The sequence below is a fragment of the Dendropsophus ebraccatus genome, chromosome 12, assembly GCF_027789765.1.
Source record: "Dendropsophus ebraccatus isolate aDenEbr1 chromosome 12, aDenEbr1.pat, whole genome shotgun sequence".
Classification (NCBI taxonomy): Eukaryota; Metazoa; Chordata; class Amphibia; order Anura; family Hylidae; genus Dendropsophus; species Dendropsophus ebraccatus.
The window spans coordinates 46808912-46828905 of record NC_091465.1 but is presented as its reverse complement, the minus strand read 5'-3'; the positions used below and the strand labels follow the sequence as shown (position 1 = coordinate 46828905).

Sequence of the window (19994 nt, the reverse complement as noted above, 5' to 3'; positions counted from 1 at the left end):
GGATGCAAATACTCACCACACCCCTTGTTACATTCCATGAGTTTTCTAAATGGTGTCCCTTTAGGGGTGTTTTTTAGGTTTTGGCACCCCAGAGCCTCTGCCAACCTGAAGTGGTACAGTCAGAAATGACCAATTATAATGGAGGCGGTGAAATTCACTAGGCACTCCTTTGTATCTGAGGCTTGTGGTTGCGTCAAATAGCGCAATAGGGCCACATATGGGGTATTTCTATAAACTTCAGAAAAGGGGCAATAAATATTGGGGTGCATTTCTCTGGTAATATGTTTACAATTATGAAAGATATTGGATTACAAGAAAATCTCTGTACAGAAAATTAAAATTTTCAAATTTCTTACACACTTACCTTTTATTTCTGTGACTCCCCTAAAGGGTTAAAAAACTTTCTGGATGTGCTTTTGCAGAGTTTGGGGGGTGCAGTTTCTAAAATGGGGTGCTTTGTGGGGCTTTCTAACATACAGGCCCCTCAAATACACTTAAAACCTGAACAGGTCCCTAAACAAAAAATCTGATTTTGAAATTTTACTGAAAATGTGGAAATTTGCTGCTAATGTTTTAAGCTTTCTATTGTCTAAAAGAAAATGAAATAAAGTTTAATAAATGCTGCCAACATAATGTAGACATGTTGCTAATGCTATTTAATATATAATTTATGTGGCATAACCATTTTCTGTATAAGCAGAAAAGTGTCAAAGTTGGAAAAATGCTTTTTTTCACAATTTTTCACGTTATTTTGTTTTTTTTCATAAAGATTCATTATAAGTATCGACTCCAATTTACCAGAAATGTAAAGTACAATATGAAAACAGTCTCAGAATCAGCCGGATAGGTAAAAACACACCCAAGTTAATAATGAATAAAGTGACACAGGTCATATTCATAAAATTTGCCTCGGTCCTTAAGGCCATTTCAGGCCCAGTCCTTAAGGGGTTAAACACTGTGACCTGTTTTTCCCCACACTGTGTTTGTAGTTATGTCAGGTTCAGGGAGATTTGGCCACCGTGTTTTTATTCTAATTAACAGGATTTGTGGATGGAACGCGGCTGATATGGGATGTATCAAAAGCAACTTGATCTGCAAGAGACAGCTGCGTCTGCATAAGTCAGATATACTTCCAGAGAATTTGTTAATAGGGCCTCGAAATTCCTGATGGCAGCCCTGTTGGTAATATCAAATTTGTATAATTGTTTCACTTATTGTGTTAAATCACTTTTTCAAGAATTGCTTTTCCTTGACAGAGCTGTGTGGAAGGATATAAAAAGAAGGTAAGAGGCAGCGCCTCGTGTGATACCATTACGGTATATGCATGTAGAGCAGGTGAACATATTCAATGCTCACCTTTTTACTCCTTGGGCTTTGTGTGTATCATCCTGAGGTATGAGGTACACAAAATCCTGGTTATAGTTTCTCCATCAGGTGGAACTTCCTGTAATGTCTTGGGGCTGCCAGAGCGGGCTAGAGAACATGCGAATGCTCCCAAGAACGGGAGATAAAAGCAATAACATAGGGAAAAAATTCCAGTGGGCCGTACTCAAAGTTGCCAGCTCTGCCCCCCCAAAAAGTAGCAAGTCCAGGATAAAAAAAGATGTGACATTATTATATATTGTATGTAGATAATACATAATGTCACTGTGGAACAGTTTCCCATAAAAATCTTCTTGAATTGTAGGGGCTTAATATTTGGCTGTACAGCCGTACAAACATAGGGCTAATGTAGAGAAAGGCTTCCTTTTGCATAGTGCATCACAACATGTTATTGAGTGCACCAACTGTTTTGCCCCCTTCCAGATAACACCCATTGAACAAATACCCACGGTGAGCAGAGTTAAAAACTTAAGACTTTAAAGAGGTATTCCAGGAAAAATTAACTTTTCCCCATGTCCACTCTATTCAGCATACCTGACTCTTTCCGTCATTCTATAATAATGAATAGTGCCGTGGGTCACATGCCATGCCCGTGGCTCTATTCATAATTTGGAAGCCGGAGGGCACAGAGGTTTGACCCCTGCAATCTCCTACTTTTCCCCGATTCTGTGTATAAGGGAAAGTTGATTTTCTTGGAATACCCCTTTAAATCCACAGGGGCTCAATTAATACATTGAGAGTGTATCTGTTATGTATGTTGAACCTATTTCTTTTATTATGTAATCATTGTGCTTGTATGTTTACCTTACTCCTGCCCCCCCTCTACCTTCCCCCACCACCATCAGAAAAGGGGAAGGGTTGACGCCTTTTGTTTATTCGAACCTGTTCCATACTCTACACCTTATGCATTGTATCTGAGAAAGGGAAAGTATTCCCTAAATGTATAATACCTGAGTGCATTATTTTACAATAATTTTATTTTTTCCATCCTGGACTTCCCACTGATTTTTGGGGCGGCGTTGGCAACTTTGAGTATGGCCAATTGGCATTTTTTGTCAGAGCTTTGTGGAGGCTTCTTTTTAGTGAAGCTGTAGTATTTGATATTATTTTATTGGTCACTTTTTATTCAGTTGTTTATTCAGAGCAATTATATATTAACAGGGACCACTTACTAGGATTATCCAAGTCAGTGAATATGCCAAGCTAGAGCCTTAAAGTGAACATACCATTTCCTAAGTGAATTTTTTTTCACTACCTTGTCGGCGCAGAGATTCCGGTAGTGTGGTCCATTTTTTAGTTTTTATTTTTGAAACATGGGCTGCGCCACCAGGATCTTTGCACTGGCACTGACAAGGGAGTGAAAAAGAAAATTCACTGAGGAAATGGTAGATTTGCTTCAACAAAGCAGCAAAGCAGCAAATTCCTAAAGCAAAAGTAATACATAGGCAATGTAAAAGACAAAGTGAAAAGTGCAAACCCAACAGGATTCATCAACAGTAAGGCCATGATCACACAGCGTATGAGACCGGCCGTTCCGTGACCCAGCCAGGTCACGGAATGGCCAGTCTCTGAAATGATCATCCTGGGCGGTACTGCAGTACCGGCCAGATGATCTTTCCGGCCACATGATCTTTCCGGCCACAATGTTCTCATGCGGGTGCATCAGCACGAGCCCGCATCAGAACTCCCCATAGCACACAATGAAGCAAGCGTCCGGAGCATCTTGCTTCATTGTGTGAACTGACAGGTCTTTCTGCGGTCACAATTCACTGAATTGCGACCGCAGAAAACTGACATGTCAGTTCTTTGCGGCGCCGCATGGGATGCCGGCCAGAGCATATACTGTGTGCATACGCTCCGGCCAGGATCCCATAGAAGAATAGGCAGTGCTCCACACCGTATAAAGTACTGCCGTTGTTGCCGTACTTTTACGCTGTGTACACATAGCCTAAGGCTATGTTCACACAACGTAAGAGACTGGCCGTTCCGTGCATCTCTATCACATTGTGGTTGTGTTTCCAGTGTCATTGATTCTTTTCATCCCACACATCTTTTATGTATTTGTTTGGGTTTAAAGCACAGTAAGGAAGAAATCTCTGAGCTCATGTAACTGGATATTGACTGTAGCCTCTAATTTATGCCTTTTGTGTATATCTATTTTATATTACTGACACGGTTTTAGTGTATTTTGTCTTCTTTATTTTTATATGGCCATTAGCAACACTCAGTAAAATATGTAGTTCCATTATTAAGATTGTTCCCAGAAAAAGTTCATGTTGAGGTCTTTCATCTTCTCTTGGTAGACCTTATCAAAGTATTCACTCTGAGCTACTGTAAAATGTTTTTTCCAGTCACCAGATATTCCTGCAAGTAAGGAAACCATGCAATAATAAGAGCATCTGAAATGACAAGCTTGGTTTTATAGACAGGCATAGACAGACATAGGAAGAATAACACTGGAAGAAAACTATAAATTAACTATTTTTTTCTAAAGTATCATCTTATGCTTACATTGTGTTCTCCCTTGATTATTTAAAAAGTTACTTCCCACTACACTACAACAGAAGAGTTACTTCCCTGCCAACAGAAAATTTGATTCGTTTGCTCCCTTGGCTAAAATGAAACAAACAAGTTAAATTTGACATCCAAGGAAAGACCAGCCCTGCCATGCACTCTTCCGACTGTATCTCGGGTTTTAGGATCTGCAATGTACGTAATTATTTGTGGGTCACATTTGCTTAGTAAATAAACTGGAATGAAGAAGACAAGATGTGTTCATACATAGACTCCATTTGGTCTGTTGAAGGTTGTGTGCCACCATGGGTATGCTGAGGTGTACACCTGAACACTTTTCTTGCTGGTATTCAGTCATATAAAAATACAGTAGCTTAGGAAATATTTTGAACAACAGGAAGGGCCCTATTACAAGGAGAAATGATTGTGTTAAAAGTCATTATATCATTTGAATTAAATCGATAATTTTTCCATGTGTATACAGGCAACGTTTAAACGACTAACAGAAATTTGTTTGTGTGTCGTTGATTGTATTATTACGATCACTCGTACGCTAGAGTATGCGAACGATCGTATTATGGTGGAGGATTTCAGGTCATTTCCAAAAGCGCTCATTTGTAATTGTTTATTGTTAATTGGTGGAAACAAAATACCGCTTTGTCCAATAGGACCCCAAGTATTTTCCAATGCTATCAATGTAAAGAATGAATTTATATGACTGGCCTCATGAACTTATAAGTTGTACAGAGCCATAATGCATTATCCATAGACATCTACAAAACCCTATTATGTATCTATCCGCCTCTGATTTCATACTATGAATCTGACAGAAAAAAACTACTATGCTCCATCAGATTTATTATGACAGAGTTACCATTGCCTAGGAAAGAATATTTCCATAATACAGCATCATATGGAGCACTACAAGGCTTGTTCACACATATATTGGTCTATAGTGAATTCCTAAATAAATAAGGACCAAATGCTGACTGACTACAGACCAAAATAAAATAGTGTGGGTTTAATAATGAATCTGAATCAGATGGGAGAATGCAGCTTATCAAGGAAAAAACGAGCCCTTGCACTGCTCCATAGACCAGAAATATAACATTTTATAGGGGATTAAAACATGGTCGTACAAAAGAAAACAAAACTAAAAAAATTGTAAACCACAAAATAAACTTAACATGTTTAGAAAGAACCAAGCTGAATCGGATTATTTCAGACTCAAACGTTTTTGGGTGGGTGCAGTTTATGGTTCACCAGCTATTAAAGGTAAAGGCGGGGTAGTTATTCTTACACATGAAAATTTAGCCTGTACGGTATTATCTCAATATCAAGATGATGAAGGCAGGATATGTCATCTTCTTATTGACACTCCAGCGGGCAAATATAGCATATATAACGTTTATGGTCCCAACACTCAGAGACCTGATTTTTTAAAAAAAATTGGAAAACCTCATTCTGCAAGATGACAATAATATTAAAATAGTTGGTGGAGACCTAAATACTGTTCTTAATACAACTGAAGATAGAAAAAGAACTAAGACCCCTACTGTATATACTTCATCAGATAATATTTTATCCAACTTCCTTAATTCTACCTCCCTATCTGATTCTTGGTGTCATCTACACCCAGATGGTAGAGAATACTCTTTTTACTCTCACTCCCAAACGGCCTGGTCAAGAATAGACTACTGTTTAGTGTCACCGGACTCTCTTGGCAGAGTAGAAGACTCTGAAATTCATGATATAGTAATTTCGGATCATTCCCCTGTTAGTTTACAATTAAGAGATATTTTTCAGAAGGGATCGGATATTATTTGGAGATTTCCTTCTCATTTAGCTAATGATGAATCATTTATCAAACTATTAAAAAAATGGTGGTCAGACTTCTATTCTAACAATGCTCAACATACACAATCCCCAATACTTTTCTGGGAGACTGCAAAAGCAGTTCTAAGGGGCCAAATAATTTCTTATGTGGCTGCCCAGAAACGTGAAGCACGTAAAAACTATCTTCAACTTTCCCAAGATCTGCGCTCTACATACACTCTTTTCCTGTCTTCCCCTACAGATGACAATAAATCTAAATGGACAGCAGCTAGACAAGCTTTCGAAATTGCACAGGAAAAACTCAATGCTATATATAGAGATCAAAACATATCCCGTTTATTCCGCTATGGTAATAAATCAGGGAAAATGTTAGCTAACCTTGCTAAAGGACGTAGACCTACTACACATATCCCGGCTCTCAAAGATACAGCGCGTAATATACAAAAAGATCCTAAAGTCGTATCACAACTTTTACAACAATTTTACCGCTCACTATATTCCAAAGATAGGCTTGATCTAGCTGCTGGTAAGAACTTTCTAGAGTCATTAACTCTACCTTCTCTTGATACCCTTCTCTTCATTCTCTCAACGCCCCAGTCACATTGGAGGAAATTACTGCCACTATCTCTACACTTAAAAATAACAATGCTCCAGGCCCTGATGGCTATAGTGCGGAATTTTATAAATCTATGTCTTCTGTCATCTTCCCCACCCTTCTTTCTACTTTCCAAACTATTCCGACTGACCATCACATCCTTCCCTCGGGAGATACTGCATATATCAAAATACTACACAAACAGGGGAAGGATCCGACATCTCCTAATTCGTACAGGCCAATCTCTTTAACCCCTTAACGACATCGGGCGTATATTTACGCCCTGATGCCGGTAAGGACGTTCAGAGTGGGGCCGCGCGGGCACGGTCCGATCGCCGTGCCCGCTAATACAGTAATCAGATGCAGCTGTCAAACATGACAGCTGCATCCGATTACCGGATTCAGCTGTTCCCTGGTGTCTAGTGGCGGAGATCGCTCCCCCGGGATGTTATCCCGGAGGAGCGATCTCCGTTTCTGAAGCCGGCCGGGGACCGCTCCAAGATGGCGCCGTCCCCGGCTCGGCACTCGTTTACTTACATAGCAGCCGGAGTAAACGAGTGCCTATCTCATGGATCTCTGCAGCATATCTATGCTGCAGAGATCTCTATGAGAGATCAAAGCACTTATACTAGAAGTCCCCTAGGGGGAAATTGGCTCTGTCCTTAAGGGGTTAATAAATTCAGACCTAAAATTGTTGGCAAAGATTATGACCAATAGATTGGCAGACATCCTACCATCACTAATAGGCAGCCATCAAGTTGGCTTTATAAAAGGACGTTCTGGTGTCACTAATATAAGAACGGTACTAGCGGCCCAGTCTGGTGTCCAATCTGGGGGTCGTTCCAGCCACTCTCCAGGTCTGTTGGCAATTGACGCTGAAAAGGCTTTTGATAATATCAGCTGGGAGTGGCTGGACATGACCTTAACAAAATTTAGTATCACAGGTCAATTCAAAGATTTTATTTCCACAATATACACATCTCCGAAAGCTAGAATTCGTACCCCGGGTTTCCTTTCAGATAGCTTTCCCTTACAAAAAGGTACCAGACAGGGTTGCCCCCTATCCCCTCTATTGTTCAATTTGGCGATGGAGCCTCTGGCTAGATATCTTATTTCTTCTGGCATACGGGTTGGTTCCCAAGTCATCAAAGTTACATGCTTTGCTGATGATACTTTAATATATTTAGATAACCCAGATCTACATGTTCCGGCAGTATTAGATGCCTTAAAATTTTTTGGTTCCTTCTCTGGGTATAGAATCAATATACATAAAAGTCAACTTCTTTACCTAACTCCACATAAGAGGTCTACTTCGGGTCCTGCGGGGGTCTCCATCGCTAAATCCTATATTACTTATCTTGGAATCCAGATTGGCAGAACTCCCTCCTGACTATATTCCCTGAACTATCGCCCTATAATTAAGAGAATAAAACAAGATCTCCAGAGATGGGAATCTCTACCATTGTCAATTCTAGGACGTACCCACTTAATCAAAATGATGTGTTTTGGAAAACTGTTATATCCAATGCAAACAATACCCCTTTTACTCAAACATTCTGACGTCTCCCTACTCCAATCATATTTCACTAAATTTATTTGGCAATCAAAGAGACCTCGTATTGCCTATTCCACTCTCTGTCTCCCTACTTCTAAAGGTGGCGCTCAATGCCCAGATATTAGATTATATAATTTAGCAGCTCTCTTTCGCCATGCTAAAGATTGGATTATGGACACGTCATATTTCTCCAATATTTTAATTGAGAAAGCTTTAGCAGCACCTTGGCCTTTACCCACCTTGCTACATGCTAAATTACCAGAACTACCCCCAGAAATTAAGAGAAGTGTTATCTTTAAAGACACCATTGCCACATGGAAGGCGATACGAAAATTATATGGTTTACCCTTTTGCCTATCGAAAAGATTTCCTCTGTGGCATTCACCACTTTACCCACCTGACAAATTGGACTACTCGGAGTGGCAAAGTGCACATGTTTCTTCTGTTGGGGATCTGCTGAATACTAATTCCAACACTTTCTTATCATGGGATATCGTCAGAACACGATTTAAATTGTCTTCATTTAATTTACCTCAATACGATTCTATAATTGAATTTCTTACTTCCAGAGTACGGGACATAGCAGAAGCAGAAAGTGATATAGAATTTGATAATCTATTCCCAACACCACCAGTTCATAATTCTTTATCACATACATATGGAGAACTTAGATCACGCTCTCAAAAGAATTTATCTAGACAATTTTTTTTTTTTTTAAATGGTCCTCCGTAATTTTTTCAGAGGATCTGACCCAACAAATATTGAGAGGATCTCAACTAGTGCATTCTGTCACTCCTAATGTGGTTCTATGTGAAATACATTTCCGCTTTATACACAAGGCTATATATGCCTTTAATATATCTTTTTCCAACTCCCACACTTCTCACATAAACAGTTGCCCGAAATGTTCACTTCCTAAAGCAGACTTGTTTCATTTTGCCTGGGCCTGCACGCGAGTGCAGGAATTTTGGGACTCTGTGCGGCTCTATCTTTTGTCCACTTGGGGCCATGCCATACCACTTCTCCCTCTTAGTTATCTTTTTCATTTTATTGATATAGACTCTACTACTCCCTCTCCTAAATTACTTACTTCTAAAGGAATTCATTGAACTCTATTAGTCTCCCTGAAATGTTTATTAAGACACTGGATACTGGATACTCTACCAGACATTTCTGAGGTAATCTCCGCTCTGAAGGAGATCTTTCATTGGGAACTTTTGGATGTATTGCGCACCAAAGAAAAATCAACAAAAACATTTATGTCCAAATGGACACAATTTCTAATTTATGATTTTACTATAGAAGAGAGAGACTCTGTCATTAATCAATTTAAGGACACTGATTGGTATTGCATGGCCGCCCAAAAGGGAACTCTGGGAGCACTCCAAATATCTTAAGCTTTTCCCTTTCTCTGTTAAAGACAATTCTCTCCATTTTATTGGTAGCATATTTGAATATCTGACATCTATACCATGTTTTAAGGTGATATTATAGGTTACTGTTTTTCTACCTATGTTTTTAGTAAGACTATGTTGTATTGTATATGATAATATGTCTTTTAAGGTTATTACAAAGGCTCATTGTATCTGTATGATATTGTAAACATACAATCCTTTGTTGCCTGTGAGCGACTTTCTTTTTAAATATGTAATGAATTTTCAATATGTATGTTCAAATATTACATAAGCCACTAATAAAATATTGTTTAAAAAAAAAAAAGAAAGAACCAAGCGGTTCACACAACTTTCTTAAAAAAATTATGGGGGCTGTGACAGTTTCCAGAAAGTGATAACCTATTCCTGTTGACATTAGGAGGTAACATACATATGGGTGTATATATATGTAGTGTTGCTATCCTACCTTATCCAAGCCTTCAGCAGTACATTAGATCTTTTAGTTACTAAAGGCCCTTTTACACCAAGCAATTAGAGATTCTGGGGAGCCCCTCCCTGGAGCGATTAGAGTCTATTGCAACCTATTGCAAAAATATGCAGAACCCTTATTTACCTTCTAATAATAAAAAAATGGTGTCAACATTGTGTTAAAACAACAAGCTACCTTTACGCAAGAATGATCCTTTGGATTGGTCCATGATATCGGTTGGTAATTGAGTCCAGTTTGTCTGTGCATCATCCTTCATGGTTTTGAAGGATGAATGTTTAACCACCAAGTCAATCTGTGCATCATCCAGATCCTCGCCCAAGAATTTACAGATTCTTACCACACCGCCACGGAGATCCTGAAAAAATATTACATTAATGTACATCTATATAATATAGATATAGATATAGATATAGTACCATTTACAACACAGTGCTAGTGTTTCAGACAAGCCATGGGAAAACTTTCTTATATTTGCCATGAAGGATTATTCAGGGGTCCCATATCTAGGACTCTCAGTGCTGCTATAGAGCTGCATCTCCTTCACTGTTTTCTCTCTGCACAGTGGCGCCCTGGCACCTGATTCCCTGCATTCTCAGAATTATACAGTGATGGTATATATTTTTTAAATTTAAGCAATTAACTTGCCCTTCCTAGCACTTATTATCTGTCAGAAAACAGCAGGTACATATTTATATTGATCTGCCACTTCGTCCCATTCCTACAGCTATAGGTGGGTGTATATAGTATTTGGAAGGGTGGTGGTGGTGGTGGTAATTTTGCTCTCTGGTAAAGTACATACAGGGACGACTGGGCGGCATTAGATAACAGCAGGTATGTATAATGAGGCTGCTGTCATCTTCCTTCACATAGCAGCCTCAGCTGGGATCCCTTTGGTGCAGCACTGCCTTGTCTGCATCTTCAGAAAAACCCTGTGCAGCATTGTTTAGTTAAGAATAGTGATGAGCAAATAGTGAGATATTCGAATATTCGATATTCGTACGAATATCCAGCGAGTATTCCAATATTCGATCGAATATTCGATCCCAATAAAGTCTATGGGAACAAGTATTTGATTAGTGAAAAACATCTATTTGACCATTTGGAGGGTGAAACAGGAAGCTGGGGGATTTGAACGCTTATCGAATATTTATTGAATATGCGCGGGATATTCGTACGAATATCGAATATTCGAATATCTCACTATTCGATCGAATATCTATTCGATCGAACAGTATTCGCTCATCACTAGTTAAGAATTACTGTTATATCCACAGTATTCTACAAATAGGTAATACAATAGTGTTAGTAAAAAGCTAATAAATGCCACAAGAACCAGTATGACACATTGAGCTACAAGTGTGCCAAGCTCTGGCTCTTTAAATCTGTCGCCAGCAAATCAGCGGCTGCAGTTGGGACATCGCTGCAGCTGCTGATTGGCTGTGATGACGATACACAAGCGTCATCTCAGCCAATCAGCGGCTGAAGCAGTGTCCCTGCTCGGCTGATTAAAAGAAAACAGGGAGAAGACCAGGGATAAGTTATCTTTCTAGTCTGACATTTTCTCTGTTGCCACCTCTGTCCGTGACAGGAACTGTCCAGAGCAGTTAAGGTTTATGGGCGTTTGCTACTGGAAAGTTTCTGTCACAGACAGAGGTGCCAGCAGAGAGCACTGTGCCAGACTGGAAAGAAAACATCACTTTCTGCAGGACATGAAGCAGCTGATAAGTACTGAAAGGCTGGAGATTTTAAAATAGAAGGCCATCTGTATAATTTCCTCACACAAAATGATATGAAGCCCTATGCTCTACTGGCATGGAGAAACAAATCTCAAACAGTGCTGTTAATATATTGGTGACATGCTTTGCCTTATACCTCTGATACAGGTATGGCATGTATAAAAGCATCATGAATGATTATGGTAATACAGTGGATCAAAGGTGGTAGGAGGTGCTGATATATCCTTATATTTAAGGGGTATTGCACTCAAAATAAATTTTTACCATGTTGCTGCCCTAGAAGAGAACTTAAACAAAATATTCCTCCCTTTCTACGGTTTCCCTGGCGCACAAACTCATTTTGGCGGTGATAGCCCACTCAGCCTAGCTGACTGTCAATGTTGAGAAAAATCCAGAGGAGGCGGGATTGTTTAGCTGGGGACCCAAAGATAGTGTACGACTGGGAAAGCACATAAAGGTAAGGCCAGTTTGATATGTTCTCCACCAGGGCAGCAACATATCAAAAGTTTAGTTTGAGTGGCATACCATTTCAATGGGATAACCAGGGCCGCTTTAACCAGAGGGCACATGGTGCACGTGCACCGGGCCCCCTGGTTAAAGGGGCCCCCCCGAGCAGGCCGGCCGTTGCTATGTGCGACCAGTGCGGTCGCACAGGGCTCCGGCCACCAGCCTGTCAGGGGGGAGCGCCATGGATGGGTAATCTACTTACCCCTCCATGGCGCCCCCTGCAGGGCCCCCCCCGTCCGCCGCTGCCCCCGTCCGCTGCTGCTGCGGCGCTTCAGCGCTGCAGCAGCAGCGACACTGACAGAGAGAGAGCCCTTGGCTCCCTCCCTGTCAGTCACTCACTCTTGTGGCCGCACGTCCTGCGGTCACAAGAGGCCGCGCTCTCCCTCTAGCGCCCGACGTCACTGGAGCGTCGGCGCGAGGGTAAGGGGAGCGCAGCCTCTTGTGACCGGAGGAAGTGCGGCCACAGGAGGGAAGAGAAGAGGAACGCGTGGACCCAGGTGAGTAACAGTGTTTGTTTTTTTCAATGTTATATGGGAGGGGGAGCTATATACTACGGGGGGGGAGGGGGGGCACAGGGGGCTATATACTATTGGGGAGCACAGGGGGCTATATACTATGGGGGAGAACAGGGGGCTATATACTATGGGGGAGAACGGGGGCTATATACTATTGGGGAGCACAGGGGAGCTATATACTATGGGGGAGCACAGGGGGCTATATACTATTGGGGAGCACAGGGGAGCTATATACTATGGGGGAGAACAGGGGGCTATATACTATGGGGGAGAACGGGGGCTATATACTATGGGGGAGAACGGGGGCTATATACTATTGGGGAGCACAGGGGGGCTATATACTATGGGGGAGAACGGGGGCTATATACTATTGGGGAGCACAGGGGGCTATATACTATGGGGGAGCACAGGGGAGCTATATACTATGGGGGAGCACAGGGGGCTATATACTATGGGGGAGAACAGGGGGCTATATACTATGGGGGAGAACGGGGGCTATATACTATTGGGGAGCACAGGGGGGCTATATACTATGGGGGAGAACGGGGGCTATATACTATTGGGGAGCACAGGGGGCTATATACTATGGGGGAGCACAGGGGAGCTATATACTATGGGGGAGCACAGGGGAGCTATATACTATGGGGAGCACAGGGGGCTATATACTATGGGGAGCACAGGGGGCTATATACTATGGGGGAGAACAGGGGGCTATATACTATGGGGGAGAACGGGGGCTATATACTATTGGGGAGCACAGGGGAGCTATATACTATGGGGGAGCACAGGGGGCTATATACTATTGGGGAGCACAGGGGAGCTATATACTATGGGGGAGAACAGGGGGCTATATACTATGGGGGAGAACGGGGGCTATATACTATGGGGGAGAACGGGGGCTATATACTATTGGGGAGCACAGGGGGGCTATATACTATGGGGGAGAACGGGGGCTATATACTATTGGGGAGCACAGGGGGCTATATACTATGGGGGAGCACAGGGGAGCTATATACTATGGGGGAGCACAGGGGAGCTATATACTATGGGGAGCACAGGGGGCTATATACTATGGGGGAGAACAGGGGGCTATATACTATGGGGGAGAACGGGGGCTATATACTATTGGGGAGCACAGGGGGGCTATATACTATGGGGGAGAACGGGGGCTATATACTATTGGGGAGCACAGGGGGGCTATATACTATGGGGGAGAACGGGGGCTATATACTATTGGGGAGCACAGGGGGCTATATACTATGGGGGAGAACGGGGGCTATATACTATTGTGGAGCACAGGGGGCTATATACTATGGTGGAGCACAGGGGGCTATATACTATGGGGGAGCACAGGGGGCTATATACTATGGGGGAGCACAGGGGAGCTATATACTATGGGGGAGCACAGGGGGCTATACACTATGGGGGAGCACAGGGGAGCTATATACTATTGGGGAGCACAGGGGAGCTATATACTATTGGGAAGCACAGGGGGCTATATACTATGGGGAGCACAGGGGGCTATATACTACTGGGGAGCACAGGGGGCTATATACTATGGGGGAGCACAGGGGGCTATATACTATGGGGGAGCACAGGGGGCTATATACTATGGGGGAGCACAGGGGGTTATATACTATTGGGGAGCACAGGTTAGCTATATACTATTGGGGAGCACAGGGGCTATATACTATTGGGGAGCACAGGGGAGCTATATACTATTGGGGAGCACAGGGGTCTATATACTATGGGGGAGAGCACAGGGGGCTATATATTATGGAGAGCACAGGGGGGCTATATACTATTGAGGGGGAGCACAGGGGGGCTATATACTATTGGGGGAGAGCACAGGGGGGCTATATACTATTGTGGGAGAGCACAGGGGGGCTATATACTATTGGGGGAGAGCACAGGGGGCTATATACTATTGTGGGAGAGCACAGGGGGCTATATACTATTGTGGGAGAGCACAGGGGGGCTATATACTATTGTGGGAGAGCACAGGGGGGCTATATACTATTGTGGGAGAGCATAGGGGGGCTATATACTATTGGGGGAGAGCACAGGGGGGCTATATACTATTGTGGGTGAGCACAGGGGGCTATATACTACTGGGGAGAGTGCACAGGGGGGCTATATACTAATGGGGGAGCGCACAGGAGGGCTGTATATAACTGGAGGAGCACATGAGGGTCTATATACTACAGGGACACCTTAAAACTATGGAGGCACAGAGGGGTGTAACTATGTAGGAGTACAGAGGGGTGTAACTACTGTATAGGGGTACAAGGGACCTAACTACTGTATGTGTTGGAGCCTAAAATATTTGTCTGGCAGATTCTGGAGAGAAGATTCACAGCCAGGAGAAGACTTCAAGGTGGCCCACGCTGGATGGAGAGAAAAAGAAAAGGTGACAGACTCTGATCGGAGAAGACGCCTCCGGTGAGTCACTGGATGTAACTTCACTCTGTTATAGGCTTGTACTGATAGGGGTCATGGTGTGGCGGTATTATGTAATGGTATCAATGGTGATATCTTTCTGTTTTGTTTAGTGCAGTTTTTATGTAATATGTAATCACTGAATGGTGGAAATAGTGTTATAAGGTAACTACTGTATGTATTGGGGCTCTTGATACAGTGTGGGGGCAAATTCAGTACATTATACAATGTGCAGAAAGGTAAGGGGGGGCCCACTCTTGAGGGCTGTGCACTGGGCCCACCAATGTATTAAAACGGCCCTGGGGATAACAGTATAAATATGGACTTGTTGTTTGAGCAGGGTGGATTGTCCAGCAGTATGACTACCTGTAAGAGCTCTTCATATGTGATAAAGAAGAATCTGCTGTCATCTTTCATTTGCATCCAGCCTTTCACATGATCAAACCAAGATCCATAAAGAGCTGGAAAAAAGACAATTAACAATTAAATGATAGCACACCCTGTATAGTGCCTGACCTGACCCCATGGTATGTGGGCCCTTGTACAACCTACCATCAAATACTAAGTTTCTCCTTTTTCCCTCTATCTCTCCCTCTCCTGCAAACAGACATGGGGTGTGTGTTCCGGGACTGCTACAATGAATGGGAGTTAGTTGACAGAAAAGAATATGCACTATATGAATAAAAGTATTGGTACATACCTCTTCATAATTGCAGGGCTGTGGAGTCGGAGTTGGAGTCGGAGCTAGTTTTGGCTGGAGTCAGAGTCGGAGTTGGATTCGGAAAAAATGTAGCGACTCTGACTCCAGCTTTAGGCTGGGTTCACACTACATATATTTCAGTCAGTATTGTGGTCCTCATATTGCAACCAAAACCAGGACTGGATTAAAAAACACAGAAAGGCTCTGTTCACACAATGTTGAAATTGAGTGGATGGCCGCCATTTGGCTTCCCTTACGTCCCATTGGCATCACAACGATAGGGGTATTTTCGCCCCTGCGAGCCCCTGGGACGAAGGAATTTTTAATGAAAACGATAGCAAAGCTTTTATTAACCCCTCCTACAGGAAGTATAAATAAGCCCCCCCCCCCATACATCAGTCTTTTTTTCTTCGTCCTAGTGACTAGCCCCAAGGGACCTTGCTCCCTCCTTCTTTCATTGTGGGTATTACTATTGTAGTGGTATTGGTGTTACCTTAGGCAGGACCCAGTTAGCTGGTTCCTGCATGAGTGATAGGCTGCTTGATGTCCGGCCCTGTGGGTACAAACGTACCAAACCTTTATTCCGGGATTGCGGTCGCCATCTTGGCCGCATCATCGTCCTGCGGCTTGCAGTCTTCTGCGCATGCGTTCCACATGCGTTCCAGCGCCGCCATTCTCCGGCGCAGGTGGCTGACGTCATCGGAAGAGGCCGGAAGTGTGCGGCTTGTACGCCGGCAGCGTCGGCCTCGCTGTCAGGCTCCCTCTCATTTAAATGGACTCCTTTATTCAGGTAGGACTAGGTCTGACTCCTGAGTCCTACCTAGGCATAGAGTGTATATTCTGTGTACCGGCGCCACTATTTATCTTCAGCTTCTCCTATTGAGATTACTGCATATTGTGTCAATGTAAGTAACTCTGCTGCCATCTTGTGGTCTTACTGGTGCATGACACCCTTTCTATTTAGTTCAGGCAAGGCCTGTACTTATATTGAATTTCTTTCTGTCGATAAAACTTTTTTATTTATTAGATGTCTGCAATGGAAACTAGCCCATCGGGGAAAAGAACTTCCAAACGCAAACCTCTAGTCTGTGCGGATTGCGAAAATCCTTTGCCGGATGGATATGAATATCGTACGCACTACTTATCAACTATAAGGTTCCAATTTTTCATATTCATGATGTCTTATTATTTATTATATATATATATTACAGTACGTTGTACTTCATGCCGCCCAAAAAATTCCGGAGAACCTGATACTCAGGATGTTGTCATATGGGTGAAGGATTATGTTGAAAAATCCCTTGCCAATAGAGACTGTCATCATAAGAAGAAATCTAAGTGTAGCATTTCTCCTTCTGCCTCACATCCTGGGTCAGAATTTAAGGTGATAGATGAAGTTGGGTCTTCATATTTTCAAGGGTTATTTCCCTATGGACAGCATCTACAAGCTACGCAGAGCTGTTCAGGCTGAAATTCACCCTGAAGAAATCGAGGATGTAGCCTCCGCTTCGAAAAAGCCTAGGGCTTTTTCTATTGGAGAAACATCCATGTCTATGCTGTATACTGAGTGGAAAAAACCGGAAAAAGCTCCGGTTTTAAGTAAGAAATTTAAAACCTTGTATGTCCTCAAGGAGGACCAATGCAAGGATTGGGCCGATCCTCCCAAAGTAGATACTGCCATAGCCAAATTATCCAAGAATACTGTCTTGCCCGCTGAGGATGGTTCTAATCTCAAAGATCCAATGGATAGGAGAATTGAAGTAGCCTTTAAGAGATCATACACGGCAGCAGCTGCCCAAGGGGCAGTTGCTATATCTGCATTTGAGGTATCCAGAAGTCTTAGAAGATGGTTGGCTAAAGTGCAGGAGGATCTCGAGTCTGGAGTGAGCCGGGACAAGGTCCTCCGTTCATTCAAAAAAGTCAACATGGGAGTTGATTTTTTGTGTGATGCAGCTTCACAGGAGACTCGCTTAGCAGCTAAAACAATGGCCCTCTCAACTGCTGGTCACCGGGCCCTATGGTTAAGACCATGGGCTGGCGATTCCAACTCTAAATTTCAGTTGTGTAATTTGGAGTATCAGCCGGGACGACTTTTTGGCTCAGAATTGGATAAAATCATGGAGGAGATGTCGGACAAGAAGGGTAAGTCCTTACCCCTTTCTTACGTTAGTGGATCATACAAAAAACCTCGCGGATCCTTTCGTAGAGGCAGATCTCCTCAACGTGGAAAAAGTCGTTACCACTCCCGAGGAAGAGGGAAGTACAACAACAGAAGAGGTACAGGCAAGCAGCAAAAAGATTCTGCCAAGAAGCCGGATTTCTGACGCCAGAGGCATACCTATGGGGGGTCGTCTTACTCTGTTTCTTCCCGCTTGGAAAAAAACTAATAAAAGATGTGTGGGTGATAAGCATTATTCAAAGTGGTTATGTGCTTCCTTTGTTTCTTCCTCCCCCCCCAAGGTTTCTGGTGTCTCATCATTTAGGTCCTGTCAAACATCCCGTTATAGAAAAAGAAATCTTTCACCTGTTGGACATAGAAGCCCTGGAGGAGGTCCCTCTGTCAGACGTCGGTCTGGGAGTATACTCTCCAATTTTTCTCGTACCGAAGCCGTCTGGAAAGTGGAGGCTTATTATCGATCTGCGTTACTTAAACGGGTTCATGATAAAAAAGAAATTTCGTATGGAAAATATCAGATCCGTAAAAACCGTCCTCCAGGAGGGCGACTTTATGGTATCAATAGACCTCCAGGACGCATACCTCCACATTCCTATTCTGCCAGCGCACAGAAAATATCTGCGGATTGCCATTCAGCTGCACGGGAAGGTAAGACATCTTCAGTTCAAGGTTCTTCCCTTCGGCATAACATCAGCCCCCTTTGTGTTCACAAAGGTGGTGTCGGCCATGATGGTTATCTTCAGACTTCAGGGAATAAAGATCATTCCCTATCTAGACGACTGGTTGATTATGGCTCAGACTCAGAGTCTTCTGAGCGCTCAGCTGAATTATGTCTTGGACATTCTTCAGCAGTTAGGGTGGCTGATCAACCAGGAGAAGTCGGAATTGGTGCCATCCAGAATAAAGACTTTCTTGGGTTTCATCATAGATTCCACGCAGATAAAGCTGTTCCTCTCAACACCCAGGCTGTTACGTATACAGAAGGGAGCCCATTTTCTCATTCCTCCTCGTCAAGTGTTTCTTCGGACCCTAATGAGATTCCTGGGACTCCTTTCATCAGCCGCAGAGGCAGTTCCATGGGCACTATGGCATATGAGGTACCTCCAGAGAGAAGTCCTGACGACATGGAACCGGAGCTTAGAAGATTTAGAAACAATACATGTCCTATCTACAGAAACTCGACAGTCCCTAACATGGTGGAGACAGGTGAAGCATGGGGCCTCCATAACCGAACCCCAGTGGATTACGATCACCACAGACGCTTCAGGTTCGGGATGGGGTGCACATCTAGAAGAGAGTACTGCGTCAGGGACATGGAACATTCAAGAGTCGTCCCTTCCATCAAATGTACGGGAACTCAGGGCTATCTATCTAGCCCTTCTACACTTCGCTCCGAAATTGTTACAGAAGGCTGTAAGAATCAGGACAGACAACACTGCTTGTGTCGCCTATATCAACAAGCAGGGAGGTACCAGGTCGCCTCTACTTCTCAGGGAAGTGGAACACTTCTTCAGGTGGGCGGAACCCCGGATAGCCAGACTACCTGAACCCCGGATAGCCAGACTATCTGCTCTTCATATCAGAGGTATTCACAACACTCTGGCGGATCGTTTGAGCCGGGGACTAACAGTACCAGGGGAATGGTCGCTTTCAAGGAAAGTGTTCCTACAGTTAACCAAAAGATGGGGAGTTCCTCAGATAGATCTCATGGCATCAACAAGCAATGCCAAACTGAGGAGGTTTTGTTCCCTGTATTCAGCCGACCATCCAACGACGGTGGATGCGATGTCAATTCCATGGAATTTTCAGATGGCTTACATTTTTCCGCCCATATCGATGATCCCCAGGGTTCTGGTGAAGATCAGATTGGACCAGGCGTCAGTGATCATAATTACGCCGTTTTGGCCGAAGAGATCTTGGTTCACCCTGCTCATGAACATGAGCAGGGGCGAGTTCTGGAAACTGCCGTTACAGCCCGATCTGATATCTCAGGGACAACATCTGTGCCAGGATCTAACCAGCCTCAATCTCACAGCCTGGAGACTGAGAGGACCTTATTAGGTCCTGAAACCTTCTCGGAAAATGTTCTCCGAACTTTATCTCATGCACGTAGCAACTCCACAAATGCTTCATACGCTCGTGTTTGGAGAATAT

General features: G+C 43.3%; 1 protein-coding gene across 1 annotated transcript in view; it reads right to left on the bottom strand.

The window, feature by feature from the left end:
* Nucleotides 1–3559: 3559 nt before the first annotated feature.
* LOC138769784 (sulfotransferase 2B1-like) overlaps nucleotides 3560–19994 on the bottom strand; it is a 38823-nt gene continuing 22388 nt past the window's right edge. The window contains exons 6-8 of the mRNA XM_069948469.1: nucleotides 15331–15425; nucleotides 9942–10122; nucleotides 3560–3747 (exon numbers count right to left, since the gene is read on the bottom strand). Coding sequence (XP_069804570.1) covers nucleotides 3632–3747; nucleotides 9942–10122; nucleotides 15331–15425 — 392 coding nt within the window. The 3' untranslated portion in view covers nucleotides 3560–3631. The remainder of the gene's footprint in view (nucleotides 3748–9941; nucleotides 10123–15330; nucleotides 15426–19994) is intronic.